Source organism: Solea senegalensis, linkage group LG5, assembly GCF_019176455.1.
Source record: "Solea senegalensis isolate Sse05_10M linkage group LG5, IFAPA_SoseM_1, whole genome shotgun sequence".
NCBI classification, from domain to species: domain Eukaryota; kingdom Metazoa; phylum Chordata; class Actinopteri; order Pleuronectiformes; family Soleidae; genus Solea; species Solea senegalensis.
In genome coordinates this window covers 18,135,256-18,152,103 of record NC_058025.1, presented here as the reverse complement: position 1 = coordinate 18,152,103, position 16,848 = coordinate 18,135,256, and the positions used below count along the sequence as shown (strand labels likewise).

The 16,848-nt window shown below is 49.2% G+C and overlaps 1 protein-coding gene across 1 annotated transcript; it reads left to right on the top strand.

Annotated features, from left to right (window-relative positions):
• The first annotated feature begins 904 nt into the window (after window positions 1-904).
• On the top strand, window positions 905-8,368 carry LOC122769465. The gene is given in 9 exon segments (XM_044025997.1): window positions 905-1,081; window positions 1,133-1,821; window positions 2,035-2,727; window positions 3,207-3,723; window positions 4,645-4,956; window positions 5,161-6,041; window positions 6,043-7,230; window positions 7,232-8,276; window positions 8,330-8,368. Coding segments are annotated over 9 exon segments (5,541 nt in total).
• Window positions 8,369-16,848: the final 8,480 nt, after the last annotated feature.

Below are 16,848 nucleotides of genomic sequence, written 5' to 3'. Positions count from 1 at the left end.
GACGGCTGCTGGAGGGAAGGAAGGAGTGGCTCAGCCGGTGATCAGACAGCTGGACAGAATCAGGTAATTAGTCAGCTATATAAGCATGTTGGTAACCTGGTTCTGGTCTCTTGCAGTAGGCTGGGTCCACATGGAGACACACAGAGAGAGAGACGGAGAGACACAGACAGTCAGAGCAGCGCAGCGCAGCAGAGCGCTGACATCGCAGCCACAGCTGACTCCTTTTGTTTTGTTTGCTTGATTGTTTTCATTGGTCAATAAACCGGTATATTTGCTCCCTCAACGCCGCCTCCTCGTCCTTCCCGAACCCCAGTGAGTGGGAAAAGCTCACAGTGGCACCTGAATAGAGACACATGGAGGGACAAACTCCGCTGTCGCTGGCCCTTCAGCACCTCGCTGCGATGCAGGAGAGCACCACCACGCTGCAGCAGCAGCAGTCCCAGCTTAAAATAAATTTCCAGAGCCACCACCGGATAATCGTGAATATCCCCATGCACACACCTCACCCTCACCCACGATGCCTCTAACAATGCCCCCGGTCGAACCAAGCGCTGATGGATCATGGTCTGTTTACAACCAGAATCCAGCAGAGCTTGATGTGTACCCCCTTGTATACATACCGGTATACGGTACGTCCCTTCCGAACCGGGGGAGGGGGCCGGCGGCCCGGCAACCCGAACCACTTGCCCCACTTCCATGAGCGGGCACTCCGCTCTGATGTGGCCGGGCTGCCCACACCGCCAGCACACCTGCCCTGGCGTCTGAGGAGCCCCCCGGGGTGCCAGGTGATCAGACGTGTAGGCTGGGCCCTGAGGGAAAGACGGCAGAGGGTAATTAGACGACCGGAGCGATGCATGCTCCGGCTGTGTGTGTGTGTGTGTGTGTGGGTGTGGTGCAGGAGCCGATGCCACTGGGAACCTCCTCCTCGGGGCTGGAGTGGGACGGCTGGCAGGGATCGTCGCTGGCCTGGTCTCCTCCCTCATGCTCCGCCGGGGAAGAGAGAGATGGTCCTCCGCGAGGACGATCGCTGCCTCGATGTTGGCCGGGCGGTGGCACTGGACCCAATTGGCTGTGGACGATGGTAACCCAGCGATGAACTGCTCCAGCGCCACCTGTCCAACGACGTCCTCAGCGGAGTGGGTCACCGGCTGGAGCCAGCGCCTTGCTGCGTCCAGGAGCGTATGCAAAGGGGGCGCCCGGCTTCTTCAAAGGAGAGCCCCCTGAACCGCCGCCGGTGTCCCTCCGACATACTGCCCAGCCGGTCCAGGATGACTCTCCTGGACCGGCAGGGGAAGAAGCCGAAGTGCTCTCTCCTCCACCACACGCCTCTGCCGTGCCCTCGAAGATGTCCAGGTATGCCTCCGGGTCATCTTCCGCGGTCATCCGCTGCAGGGCGACGGGCGGAGACCGTCCTCGACCGGGCTCCGGGTCGGCGCCGTGGGCAGCCGGGCGTTGCAGCAGCAGCAGTCCCAGCTCCTCGCGGACATTGCGGCGTCACAGCGGGACGATCGTGCTCTCCTGCGGGACCCGGAGGCATACCTGGACATCTTCGAGGGCACGGCAGAGGCGTGTGGTGGAGGAGAGAGCACTTCGGCTTCTTCCCCTGCTCACCGGCGTGGCGCAGCTGGCCGCGCACAGCCTGAGGAGAGTCATCCTGGACCGGCTGGGCAGTATGTCGGAGGGACACCGGCACCGTATACCGGTATGTATACAAGGGGGTACACATCAAGCTCTGCTGGATTCTGGTTGTGAACAGACCATGATCCATCAGCGCTTGGTTCGACCGGGGGCATTGTTAGAGGCATCGTGGGTGAGGGTGAGGTGTGTGCATGGGGATATTCACGATTATCCGGTGGTGGCTCTGGAAATTTATTTTAAAGGGAAAAAACATAGAGTAAAGGCTGGAGTTAGTACTCGCCTCACGCACCCTGTAATTTTGGTAACAAATTGGCCGGGGTTTACGAGCTTAGCAGGGGAAACCATGAGGGTGCGGTCACGTAAGTCAGGGAAATGTGAGTTATGTGCTGTCCTTAGTGGTGAGGCGGAGGTGCCGCATCCCGACGCTGCTGGGGGGGGGGCACAGATGGCGCCCATGGAAGATTTTCCCCTAGCACAGTCTCGGGATGAGACCCTCCGCCACGCCTTTGACCAAGTGATGGAAATTGATGGTTGTCCGGTTCACCCTAATGCAGCACTCTCTCACCCCTACTTTGTTGTCGTTAAAGACCGTGTATACAGAGTGAGTCGTGACGCTCGAACAGGGGAAGAGCTCTCCCAGTTGTTAGTCCCAAAAAGCCGCCGAGAAACGATTTTCCAGGCGGCTCACCACAACCCCATGGCGGGTCACCTCGGATATGATAAGACACTGAACCGGATCATGGCCCGATTTTACTGGCCGGGCATTCGGGCGGATGTAAGTCGGTGGTGTGCATCCTGCCGCGAATGTCAATTAGTCAACCCTCCGGCCACCCCAAAAGCGCCCTTGCGCCAATTACCATTAATGGAGGTCCCTTTTGATAGGCTTGCCATGGACCTCATCGGGCCATTAGACCGGAGCGCACGGGGATATCGCTTTGTATTAGTTCTAGTGGACTATGCAACGCGATATTCCGAGGCAGTACCCTTGCGCAACATCTCGGCGAAGAGTGTTGCACAGGCACTGTTTCAGGTCATCTCCCGAGTTGGGATCCCGAAAGAGATCCTGACTGACCAGGGCACATCGTTTATGTCACGTACACTACGCGAGCTATACGAATTACTGGACGTCCGCTCAATCCGGACTAGTGTGTACCATCCCCAGACTGATTGCCTGGTGGAGCGGTTTAACAAACGCTAAAGAACATGATTCGTAAGTTCGTACACGAGGATAGTCGTAATTGGGATAAATGGTTGGACCCTCTGTTGTTTGCAGTGCGGGAGGTGCCCCAGGCCTCCACGGGTTTTTCGCCGTTTGAACTCCTGTTCGGCAGGAAACCTCGGGGTGTCTTGGACCTGGTTAAGGAAAACTGGGAGGCGGGTCCAAGCACCAGTAAAAATGAGGTACAGCACGTACTGGACCTGCGAGCAAAACTCCATTCACTGGGTCAGTTATCACGGCAGAATTTGCTCCAGGCCCAGGAACGTCAACAGCGGCTGTACAACAGAGGGGCTAAACTTAGACAGTTTTCACCGGGAGATAAAGTGCTTCTATTGCTACCATCGTCTAGCTCCAAATTACTCGCCAAGTGGCAAGGACCCTTTGTGGTCACACGGCGAGTGGGGGATGTTGACTATGAGGTTGTGCGTTCTGACAGGGGTGGAGCAACACAGATTTACCACCTTAACCTCCTCAAAGCCTGGAGGGAGGTGGCGTCTGTTTCTCTGGCCACCACGGTGATCGAGAGAGATGAGCTGGGACCGGAGGTGACTAAATTAAACAGGTCGACGCCGGTCCCCGTTGACGATCATCTCTCGCCAGGCCAGAGAGCAGACGTGGCCTCGTTGCAGCGGCAGTTTGCCGACGTGTTCTCTCCCCTGCCGGGACGCACAAACCTCATACACCACCACATAGAAACTTCCCCGGGTGTGACAGTGCGTTCACGATCCTATCGCCTGCCGGAACATAAGAGGAAAACTGTTCAGGCTATGTTAGAGATGGGAGTAATAGAAGAGTTTCCCATCATTTGGAGGGAGAAGCAAGAGAAGAGATCAAGTTTCGCTCGGCTGCAGAGCGAGGAGACCCAAGTAGGGTATTCGCGATCTTACAGGAACTGTATGGCTGTGTTCAGCCTTATGTAACTTTGCAGCAGGCTTTCTTTTCTCGGCACCAACTTGAGGGGGAGACATTGCATGAATTTTCCTTAGCCCTTATGGCTTTAATGGCACAGGTCAAGCAGTGTGCACCTGATGGGGTACCAAATGCCGATGTCCTCCTTCGTGATCAATTTATTGAGCATGTACTTGACTGTTCTCTTCGGCGGGAGCTGAAACAATTTGTCCGCCGCTGGCCGACTGCCACCCTGTTGGAGCTACGCAGTGAGGCCATTCGATGGGAGAGGGAGGGTCTTCCAGGGGGTGCTAGGGGGCGTAGTGCTTCTCTGCCAGCAGCTTATGGCCTACAGTATAGGGTACAGGGCCACACCCAACCTACTGCTAATATCACACCACTTGGACCAGATCTCAGTGATCTGATGAATCTCTTGAAGAGACAGCAGGAGCAGCTTGATCAGTTGACTCATACTGTAGCCTCCCTGCAGGCCCCTCATTCCCAAGGTCAAAATTCACGTAGTGGCCCTTTAATCTGCAGAAGGTGCCAGCAGCCTGGCCATTTTGCTCGAGAATGTGATGGCGTACGGGCCTCCCATCGACGCCGTGCTAATTCACTAGCTGGTTTGAACCAAACACTCATTCTTCTCACCCGTCGGAAAACTGAAGCCCACTGAGCTGCTGAGCCACAGTTCAGTTGGGGAGTCCATAGGCTCACAGGGAGGTGCAGCGGTTGGCTTAATTGCTCCTTGCCTGAACATTGATGCCTCCGTGGGGGGAGTCTCTGTGTCATGCTTGGTGGACACTGGTTCCATGGTGTCCACCATTACGGAAAGTTTCTTCTTGGAGCAGTTTGCACCTTGGGGCTATGATCGCCTTCGTTCTTGTCACTGGCTACAGCTGCGAGCGGCTAATGGCTTAGCGATTCCATATATCAGCTATGTAGAGCTTGATGTGGAACTCTGTGGGAAGGTGATGCCCCACTGTGGGATCCTTGTTGTTAAGGACCCCCCTGGCATTGAGTCTTCTGTCCCGGGGATCCTTGGGATGAATGTGATTCGTCGATGCTACCGCGAACTGTTCGGTGCATATGGTCCTTCTCTTTTTGATTCTCCTTTCATTTCACAAGCACCTGGTCCGGTCGTTGCAGCCTTACAGAGGTGTCACCAGTCGTCCACTCATGGTCCTGGGGGCCCTACTGGCAGGGTGAGGGTGAGGGGAAAGCAGGTCGTGCGCATTCCTGGTGGGGTGATGAAGCTGGTTACTAGCACCTGCTCCCAGCAGTTTTCCGGTCAGAGTGTGTTATTCGAGCCCTCTGAGTCAGGTCTGCCAGCTGGGCTGTTAGTCTCTCCTTGCCTGGTACAGGTTGCTCAGGGTACTGCATATGTCCCTGTGGTCAATGTCGGGACAACTTAGGTCCTCCTTCACCCACGCACCAGCCTTGGCATCCTGAGCACTGCCCAAGTCGTCAGCCTACCTGCTGGTGTGACTGAAGTGGAGCCTACTTTGGTGACTATCTCTTCCCAAGCAGCTGCTCCTTCAGTACCAAGTAGGATCGAGTCTTTTGATTTGTCCACATTGCCTGAGCAAGAGCAGGCAGACGTAAAGTCTCTGCTGTACAAGTACCAGTCAGTCTTTTCAGCCCATGATGGTGACTTGGGCTGTACCAACCTAATTTCCCACGATATACCGCTCCTTGATGATGTCCCAGTCAGGCAGAGATATCGACGCATCCCTCCATCCGAGTACGAGGCAGTGAAGGCGCATATCAATCAGCTTCTTGAGTCTCAGGTCATTAGGGAGAGCTGTAGTCCCTACGCGGCTCCCATTGTCTTGGTGCGAAAAAAGGATGGGAGTTTGCGTATGTGTGTGGACTACCGCCCCCTAAATAGCAAGACAAGGAAGGACTCCTTCCCTTTGCCTCGCATTGAGGAGAGCTTAGATTCGCTTTTTGGGGCCCGCTGGTTCTCCACAATTGATCTGGCCAGTGGCTACAATCAGGTTCCGGTGGTGGAGAAGGACCGGCCCAAAACCGCCTTCTGTACACCGTTTGGCCTTTTCGAGTTTAATCGCATGCCTTTCGGTTTGTGTAATGCCCCAAGCACCTTCCAGCGGCTTATGCAGAGGATGTTTGGTGATCAGCAAGGTCAGTCCTTACTGCTCTATCTGGACGACATTGTTGTCTACTCCTCTTCTGTTGAGCAACATCTTCAGCGGCTGGAAATGGTGCTTGATCGGCTCCAAAAAGAGGGCCTTAAGGCAAAACTCGAGAAGTGTGTTTTTTTCAACAAGAGGTTGGTTATTTGGGCATGTCATTTCAAACCAGGGAGTTGCCACGGACCCCAAGAAGATTGAGCCTGTGGCTAACTGGCGGCGCCCCACTCACGTTTCTGAGTTGCGTTCCTTTCTGGGTTTTGCCAGCTACTACCGGCGTTTTGTAAGTGGCTTTGCTAAGCTGGCGGGTCCTCTGCATCAGCTGGTGGCTAAGTTAGCAGGCACAAGGTCAATGAAAGGGCCAGGCTCGGCTCTGGGTGCTGCATGGACCCCTCAGTGTGAGGAGAGCTTTGAGGCTTTGAAATCAAGGTTGGTCTCAGCTCCAGTGCTAACCTATGCTGACTTTTCACGGCCTTTTATTCTGGAAATTGATGCCAGCCATAGTGGCCTAGGGGCTGTCCTCTCACAGGAGACGGACAGCGGTGTGAGACCGGTGGCCTATGCCAGCAGAGGTCTTCGGCCCACTGAGCGCAATATGTCCAACTACAGCTCTATGAAGCTGGAATTTCTCGCGTTCAAGTGGGCCATGACAGAAAAGTTCAGAGAGTATCTGTTGGGGCATAAGTGTGTTGTCTTTACTGACAATAACCCATTAAGCTATCTTCAGTCTGCCAAACTGGGAGCCACTGAACACAGATGGGCTGCCCAACTTGCCGCTTTTGACTTTGATCTCAAGTATCGTTCAGGTCGCAGCAACAGAAATGCGGATGCACTGTCGCGGCAGTATGCACCCGGTTCCCACCAACTTTCAAACTCTTTGCTGGGTACTTTGGTCCCCAGCAGCCTCCAGCAGGATCCACCTCCAGCTCTTTTGGCATCAGCTACCCAGTCTGTGGTCTCAGTTCTCCCCCTCCAGTCTGCGGCTGACCTTCATTCATTGCAGGAGGCTGACCCCCTCCTGAAAGATGTACTTGTGTTCTGGCGGCGGAAGGCTCTACCCACCTCTGTGGAAAGGCGCCAGCTTCCCAAGTCAGCTTTGGCACTTTTCCGGCAGTGTGATCGCCTAGTAGAGAAAGATGGTGTTCTCTTTCATAGGGTTTTCCGTTCAGATGGGGGTGAAGAGGCTCTCCAGCTCATCTTGCCTGCCGCCCTTAAGCAGGAAACTTTGCGTCAGCTTCATCAAGAACATGGCCACCAGGGCATAGAGCGGACCACAGAGCTGGTCCGGCAACGTTGCTATTGGTCAGGAATGTCTTCGGACATAAAGCAGTGGGTGCCAGCGCTATCAAGTCGCTAAGGACTCTGGGCACGGGTCACATAGCTTTATGGGCCACTTGCTTGCTTCCCGACCTAACGAGATCTTGGCGATTGACTTCACGTTGTTGGAGCCCTCTCGGAATGGGTATGAGAACGTCCTGGTCATGACGGATGTGTTCAGCAAATTTACGATGGCCATCCCCACTCGGGATCAACGGGCTTCCACCGTGGCTCAGGTCTTGATCTCTGAATGGTTTTATAAGTTTGGTGTCCCGAGCCGCTTGCACTCAGACCAAGGAAGGAGTTTTGAGAGCTTGCTGATTCACCAGCTTTGCCTTTTGTATGGGGTTGTTAAATCCCGTACCACCCCGTACCATCCAGTGGGTAATGGTCAGTGCGAGCGGTTTAATCGAACTCTGCCTAACCTTCTTCGGACCATTCCGGCCTCCCGGAAACGGGATTGGGCTGCCTGCTTGCCACAGGTGCTCTATTGTTATAACACAACCCCTCATCAGGGCACAGGCGAGTCGCCATTCTTGCTTATGTTCGGCCAGGAACCTCGTCTTCCAATTGACTTTCTCCTGGGACGTGTCCAGGACCCAGTACCAGGCCAGGTGCAGGACTGGGTGGCTGAGCACCAGGCCAGACTCAGAGTTGCTTTTGAGGGTGCTCGTGAGAGGGTGTTGGCTGCTGCTGGCCGACGAAAAGAGCGGCATGATCAGCAGGTCCGGGAGGCTCCACTTTCAGTGGGGCAGCTGGTGTACTCGAGGGACCACAGTGTGAGGGGGTGCCAGAAAATACAAGATCTCTGGAGTTCGGTGGCCTATCAAGTTGTGAAGGCCCCTGCTGGTGAAGGAGCAGTTTATGCTGTGGCTCCTGTGAGTGATTTGCATAAAGTTCGTAATGTGCATCGGGACATGCTAAAGGCTATAATTCAGCCCGAAGCTGCTGACCCTCTATCAAAGATGTCCTCTCTGCCTGCCCTGGCAGCACTGGATGGTGAGTCCTCCAGTGACAGTGAACTGTGGTTCTTGGTTTCTGATTCGGCTTGTCCACCACCTGTAACTACTCCAGGTGCCTCCTGTTCTACAGGCCCTCTTGTTGTGACCCCTAGGGTGGTCAGTCTTGTTCCAGCAACATCTTCAGCACATGAAGGCGCTTCACCATCAGCCTCATTACTGTCCCCAACTGACCAGCCAAGTACCATTCAGCAAGCATTGCGTAGAACAGCCCGTGTTACAGCTGGCCACCATGCTAATGTCCATCATCTCCCTCAGCCTGCTAGCCGAAGTAATATTGCTAACAGAGGCCCAGCTCTTGTGTCAAATGCCCAGGTTGCCATTTTCAGGCCATGGAGTTAGTTCTCGTAGGTTTATTTTTCCTTTTCCATCGTCGAGCCGACGATGCAAAAGTGGGGGGTAGATGTGACAGGTCGTCTCCTTCCTTGCCACTATATGGCACTATGCCAACGCAAACGGCATACTGATTGAGGCACGGGGGAATGCGTCCTTATATATAGAGGTGCAGACACACCTGCCCCTCCTCTCTCTCTTCCGTTTCCCTCCGGTGATTGTGGCCTGTTCGGCGTGCTGGCGAGGCCGTTGTGGGCGCACAATCTTTGCCATTCAGCGCGATCGGCTGCTGGGGCTGTGGGAAACGCATCGCTCCACCAGAAGCATTTCCTGGATGCGCTTGCCCGCTTTCTTTCGCTGGGTGATTGGCACGCAGCACAGATAAATACTCCTCTGTCTCTCTGGGGCGTTACTGCAGATTGTTAGGTGCTGTGGCCCAGAGGCGGCAGTCTCGTCCTTGGTGGTGGTCCCCTTCACGATTTCCTTTTGCTTTGATGTGTGAGTGGAGTGTCACAGGTGTTTTAAATAACGGACCCTTCCACTTTTGATTTTTCCCTGCCGTCTGGTAAGCTCCAGCCCTTTCCCTTGATTTTTATTCTTGCTTGGTGCTTATTTTATGTGATTATTATTCTCATTATTATTGTTACTGACATGTTGGAACTTTGGTTAATTACTTATTTTGGTTTAATAAAGTATTTCTTTAAATTGAGACCATCTCTTGCCCCTGTGGTATTTTTGAACCTGTGTGTCTTATTGATGAACATTAAGTGTTTGAAGTTTAGAATTTCCTGCGGGTGAAACTACCGCGGGTGGCGTTGTCGCAACATCCCACCACACCACTGCCACAAAGGCAACATTAGAAATGAAGGGTTACCATACCAGTTTATTGAAATGTCCAGTAGTAGAAAATACAGCCAGTAAGTTGTGTGACACACAGTTGATGTGTGGGAGCTTCTGTTAAGCAGACCAAACTCCCCAGTGAATGGGAGCTCTGTCCCTTATATACAAGATATCCCACCAGAATACAGACACTTTACATTTACATATCCATTGTGATTTACTCAGGAATGCCATTTCCATCTGAGGACCTTTAATCACCATGGGGTATTTTCACATGACAGTTGAGCCACCTTGACTTGTCTACTTCCTGCACTGAGAACATCAGACCTACACACTTCAAATGAGACAGTGTTTACACTTCAGAGTGGTGGGACTGTCCCCAACTGATGAGGTTTGAACCTAGTTGATTAATTCATTTACCGATAATCAAAGAGCAGAATATACAGTGATGACGTTTCGTCTATTGTCTCCAGGGTGTGGTCTCACTGTCTTACATAACCATTGATGACATGTATAGCCGCATGTCGTCATTCAATCGCTGGCTGTCGAGGTGGTGTCCAGAAAACAACATTGGGTTTTTAGATAACTGGCAAAACTTCTGGGGGAAACCTGGTCTCCCCTCAGGAGAGACGGCGTCCATCTTATCTAGCAGTTTAGGGCATTTTATTAGAAACCCATGACAATCCTGAGTTGAGACCAGGACACAGAGTTGCAGTCTTTCATGCTTCTCTGTGCTTCTTTTCGAGCAGTCACCTATTAAAAACCCCATTGAGACTGTGTCTGCCCCTCGACCTACTGAAGTAAAAACTAAAGTAAATAAATCAATAACAAAGTTATATAGGAGTGGGATATTCTAACTTAGGGCCACACGGTGGTATAGTGGTTAGCACTCTCGCCTTGCAGTGAGAAGACCCGGGTTCGAGCCCCGGTTGGAACAAGGGCCTTTCTGCATGGAGTTTGCATGTTCTCCCCGTGTGTGTGTGGGTTCTCTCCGGGTACTCCGGCTTCCTCCCACAGTCCAAAAACATGCAATGTGGGGATTAGGTAAATTGGACACCAATTGACCATAGGAGTGAGTGTGAGAGTGAATGCTTGTTTGTCTCTAGTTGTGTGTGGCCCTGCGATGGACCGGCGAACTGTCCAGGGTGTACCCTGCCTATCGCCCGATGTAGCTGAGATTGGCACAGCACCCCCCGCGACCCTCTGGTGGAGGATAAAGCGGTTAGATGGATGACTGACTGACATTCTAACTTAATGAAGATTAATACCAACAATAAAATAGAGTCAAATAATACCACTTTCAAATGTGGACTATTAAATATAAGGTCTCTCTCCTCATAATCTGTTTTAATAAATGATCTTATCTCTGACAATTGTATTGATTTATTCTGTGTAACTGAAACTTGGTTACATGAAGACGATTACGTCAGTCTAAATGAGTCAACTCCACCCACTCATGCTAATACCCATATTCCTAGATGCTCAGGCCGAGGAGGAGGAGTAGCAGCCATTTTTAATACTAGATTATTAATCAAACCCAAACCAGGATATTCATCGTTTGAAAGCCTTATTCTTAATCTATCTCATCCAAGTTGTAAATCACAGAAACCAATTATGATAGTCACAGTTTCGTCCACCTGCACCTTATTCAGAGTTCCTATCAGAGTTCTCTGAGTTCTTATCTGAATTAGTGCTTAAAACAGATAAAATTGTAATTGTAGGGGATTTCAACATCCATGTAGATGTTGACCGTGATAGTCTTCGCTGCGCATTTAACTCGCTGTTGGAATCAATAGGTTTTATTCAACACGTTACTAAACCAACTCATTGCCTTAATCACACCCTCGACCTTGTTTTAACTTATGGTATTGATATTGATAACTTAAACATAGTTTCTCAAAACCCTCTCCTTACTGATCATTATTTACTCACATTTAATTGTACAATAATGAACTACAATAACATAAATAAGAAATACAGCTACAGCCGGTGCCTGTCTGATAATAATATTTATACATTCAAAGAGACAGTGCAACCTTTATTTAACTTGGTGCCATATGTCAGTACATCTGAAGGTACCTTTTGTGATTTTACTCCCATCCTCATAGATAATCTTGTTAATAGTACAGCAGCCTCACTGCGTACTACATTAGATTGTGAAAAAGAAAGTGGTGAATCAGATGAGACGAGCGCCATGGTTTAACTCCAATACGCGTGCTCTTAAACAGACGTTACGTAGATTAGAAAGAAAATGGCGTTCCAGTAACCTAGAGGAATTTCATATAGCCTGGAAAGATGGTTTTGTAGCTTACAAAAAAGCCCTACACAAAGCTAGAGTTGCCTATTATTCTTCTCTAATTGAAGAAAATAAGAATAATCATAGATTTCTTTTCAGCACTGTAGCCAAGCTGACACAGAGCCACACCTCCACTGAACCATCTATTCATTTAACACTGAGCAGTGATGACTTTATGAACTTTTTTGTGAATAAAATAACATCAATTAGAGAAAAAATTGATCAACTCCTCCCTCATATTGGGACTGACTCATCTTCTAGCACAAGAGCTTTAGAAGCACCAGGTGCACAGTTAGACAGTTTCTCCCCTATAGATCTCCCTGATTAAACATCATTAGTTTCATCATCTAAGCCATCAACCTGTCAGTTAGATCCTATCCCCACCAAACTGTTTAAAGATGTGTTTCCTTTAATTAACAACTCTATATTGACTCAAATTAATCTATCCTTTATTAACTGGATGTGCCCCAAACGTTTAAAGTAGCAGTTATTAAACCCCTTGACCCAGATATTTTAGGTAATTACCGACCTATATCTAATCTTCCCTTTGTCTCTAAAATCTTAGAAAAGGCAGTTGCTAATCAATTATGTGAATCTTTGCGCATTAATGGCCTGTTTAGATTTTCAGTCAGGTTTTAGATTAAACCATAGCACAGAAACAGCACTAGTTAAAGTTAGTAACGATCTTCTCTTGGCGTCAGATAATGGTCTAGTTTCTTTACTTGTCCTGTTAGATCTTAGTGCTGCATTTGACACAATTGATCATGATATTCTACTGCAGAGATTGGAGCAGACTCTTGGTATCACAGGTGCTGCCCTCTGCTGCTTTAAATCATACTTATCTGATAGATTCCATTTGTTCACGTTAATGATAAAGCCTCACTACAAACAAAAGTTAATTGTGGAGTTCCACAAGGCTCAGTGCTTGGGCCTATACTTTTTACCTTATATATGCTTCCTCTAGGGAACATTATTAGAAAGCACAACATACACTTTCATTGTTATGCAGATGACACACAGCTATATTTATCGATGAGGCCGGAGGAAATAAATCAGGTTGTTCAACTCCAGGAATGTCTCAGAGACATTAAGTCCTGGAAGACCTGAAACGTTCTACTTTTAAACTCAGAAAAAACTGAGGTCATTATACTTGGCCCTAAACACCTCAGAGAAAAACTTTCCGATCACATTGTCACTTTAGATGACATCACCCTGGCTTCCAGTTCCACTGTGAGGAACCTTGGAGTTACTTTTGACCAGGAAATGTCTTTTGATTCACACATAAAACTAATTTCCAGAACAGCCTTCTTCCACCTGCGGAACATTATGAAAATTAGAAACATTCTGTCTTTACAGGATGCTGAACAACTAGTTCATGCTTTTGTTTCCATCTAGATTAGATTACTGTAACTCCTTTCAGGATGTTTCAACAAGTCTGTTAGAACCCTTCAGTTAATTCAAAATGCTGCAGCACGAACTAGAAAGAGAGACCACATAACTCCAGTGTTAGCTTCTCTACACTGGCTCCCCGTACAGTTTAGAATTAAATTTAAAATCCTCCTCCTCACGTACAAAGCACTTAATGGTCAGGCCCCTTCATACCTGAAAGACCTAGTCTTACCCTATCACCCTAATAGATCACTTAGGTCACAAAATACAGGTTTACTTGTGGTTCCCAGAGTCTGTAAGAGTAGAATGGGAGGCAGATCCTTTAGTTACCAGGCTCCTCCTCTCCTGTGGAACCAGCTTCCAATGATAGTTCGGGAGGCGGACACTCTCTCTGTATTTAAAGTTAAACTTGAAACTTTCCTTTTTGATAAAGCTTATAGTTAGAGCTGGTTCATGGGAAACCTGGACCATCTCTTAGTTATGCTGCTATAGACCTAGACTGCTGGGGGATTTTCCTGTGGTACACGCACATTCACTCTCTCACACTCAGGATATGATTATGACTTTTTATATGTCATTAGCCTTGTCTCTTCCTAGTTTGTGTCTTTCCTTCCTTCCCTCTCTCTCTCTCTGTATTCTCATCATGCAGGTTGCAGGATCAAGATCCAGTTTTCGAGGCTACGCTTATCATCTCCATTATTATTATGTTATAATTAAAAAGTCGATATCAGTAACTGTATAAACTTGTAACCTGATACAGTTGTTGTGTATCTGCTGCTGGTCTCCCTCTCTCTCTTCTGTCTCTACCTCATCTCCCTCTTGTCCTTTCTCTCCCCCCATTTTCTGTCCCCCACCTCTCCACTGTCCCCCATTTTTCCTTTCACCCCAAATCGGTTGAGGCAGATGACTGCACATCTCTGAGCTGGGTTCTGTCAGAGATTTCTTCCTGTTAAGAGGGAGTTTTTTTCTCTCCACTGATGCCTAGTGCTTGCTCATTGTGTGAACTGTTGGGGTTCTCTGCCCTCTTTGATGTTGTCTATGTACAGTGCCTTGAGATAATGTATGTTATGATTTGACGCTATACAAATAAAATTGAATTGAATTGAATTGAAGGTACACAGTGGTGTAGTGGTTAGCACTCTCACCTTGCAGCGAGAAGACCCGGGTTCGAGCCCCGGTTGGAACAAGGGCCTTTCTGCATGGAGTTTGCATGTTCTCCCCGTGTGTGTGTGGGTTCTCTCCGGGTTCTCCGGCTTCCTCCCACAGTCCAAAAACATGCAATGTGGGGATAAGGTAAATTTGACACTCTAAATTGACCATAGGAGTGTGTTGGGGATCAGCTCATTCAAGATGGAGTCACATGCATCTTGGATGGAGAACACATGGCCCCTTGCTCAAAGACAAAGAGTGTCATAAAACTTGGTCAATAAAGATCCCTTATCTTCCACACATCAGTGGGAAACCCACCTCAGTGGTCACTTTGTGACATGTGACCCCATGTAACAGGCAATACAAAAGCCAGGTTTCCCCGCCTTCTTTCTCTTCTCTTCGCTCTTCTCTTCTCCACCTCACCGGAGGACACAGGCTCCTCTGCTCTCCCCTGCCCTTTTGGGGTGCAGGAAGGACACAGACGTCAGCTCTTCGACTGAAGACCCTTCAGCACAGAGCTTAACAAGCTTCCAGCAGTAAGAGACCCTCTCTGCTGATCTTCGAGCAGGCCCGCTCACAGCAGCCTGCTATCCTCCCATCAGAGGCAGCGACACCAGAGCCTGCCTAAGGATCAACCAAGGATCCAGAACCAAGTTAGCTCCAACTAGCTAACTTGTGAGGAGGAACCTGAGCCACAGACACCAGAAACACAGTCAACCATCTACTGTTCCTGGACCAACAGACAGCACCTCAAAAAGACACTTTTGCATCTTTTAAGGACTTGGTAACGTAACTGGGCCTAGCATAGCATTACACTACTTGGCTAAGCATAGATGAAATGTTGTACCGAGCTTACTTGCTCACACAAAGTGTTGTTGTAATGTCTAGATTTAGGTTAATATGATGTTAGTGATGTCCTTAGCTTTCAGCTCTAGATGTGCATGCTTCTAACCTCTCATCTAACCTGACATCTCACTTTGCAAAAGTAGTTAACCAAGAAACACAGCAGCCATGCGGTCAAGAAGCCATCTTTGATTCCGCCATCTTGTAGTTTCTTTGTCAACCGCCATCTTGAGTTGTAGTCTAACTCTATCTGACTTGACCATTGGACCTGCACACACACAGACGCTCTCTCTTTCACACACACACACTGTATATAGTTACATTTAGTAGATATTCTTGTTCAAATCTTTGATGTCTTTTTAATAAATGTTTTATAATATATACAGTCTGGTCTGATTAATATTGCATAAGTGTGTATATTGCCAACCTCTTCCCTGTAGAACTCCAATCCTTCAATTCACCTAACTATTGATGTAGTATTGTGATTTATCAATTATTAAGTTAATTATTAATCATAATCCAAATTGGTAGTCGGCTTAATTTATGAGACTGTTTTTGGAGGTTATGAATTAATGGTTCATTCAGAACCGATTGTTCTCCTCTGTTTGAGAGGAGTGGTGCCCCGATTTGAGTTTTACTCAACTTTTATAAGAAATTAATTATTCCATAATTAATTAATTATTAATATTCTAAATTCATAACCAATCACGCCCCTAATCCCAACAAGTGAGTGTGAGAGTGAATGGTTGTTTGTCTCTCGCTGTGTGTGGACCTGTGATGGACTGGTGAACTGTCCATGGTGTACCCCGCCTATCGCCCGATGTAGCTGAGATTAGCACAGCACCCCCCGTGACCCTCTGGTGGAGGATAAAGCGGTTAGATGATGACTGACTGACTGACTGAATTGAATTGAATTGAATGCGTAGAGCAGCATGTTTGGCCACGGGTGAGCCGAGAGGTGCAGTGATGTCCGACAGGGAAAAAAACGGTGGACAGCGGGTGTTTTCCCACGAGGCGGAGAGATCTACGATGGCTCGGCCGTATCTCTTCCAAATCTGGTCCACAACCTGTAGGTGCAGAGCCCATTCTCCGTACAGAGGATTCCCAAGAGACATCAAGTCCGCCCCTCTGTTCAGAACTCCCAGCATATGTGTTGCCCTGAGTGATAGGAGCCTGGTGCTGCTCCACAGTATCATCTCCCGAGCCAACTTGTGTAACCGTAGTGAGTGCCTCCCTGACGGTTGACATACCATAGTGGAGTTGTCTGTTTTCACCAGAACATGACAGCCTCAGAGAAATTGCAGGAAATGTTTCAGAGCTAGAAACACTGCCCAGAGCTCCAAAACATTTATGTGAATCTGGGCCATTTCTGGACCCCAGGAGCCATTCACTGCTCTGCCTGACATCATTGCTCCCCACCCTGACAGGGAAGCGTCCGTTGTCATGGTAACCCTGGACGTCACCGTCCCCAGCGGGACCCCCGTGATGAACGCCCCTGCATTCCTCCACTGATGGAGAGACTTCACACACGTCTGAGTCACTTTCACTCTGCGGTTGAGGTGACGGCACGGGCACAGGTGCAAAGCTGCAACCCACCGCTTAAAATCTCTCATCATCAACAGACCTAAATGCACTACGCCTATCACTGATGCCATCAGGCCGAACAGACGTAGGCATAGCCGGAACGACACCACTCTCCCCATCTGAAAGAGGGAGAGACACTGTGTGAGATATTTTATTCTCCCGTCTGATAGTGTGACGCGA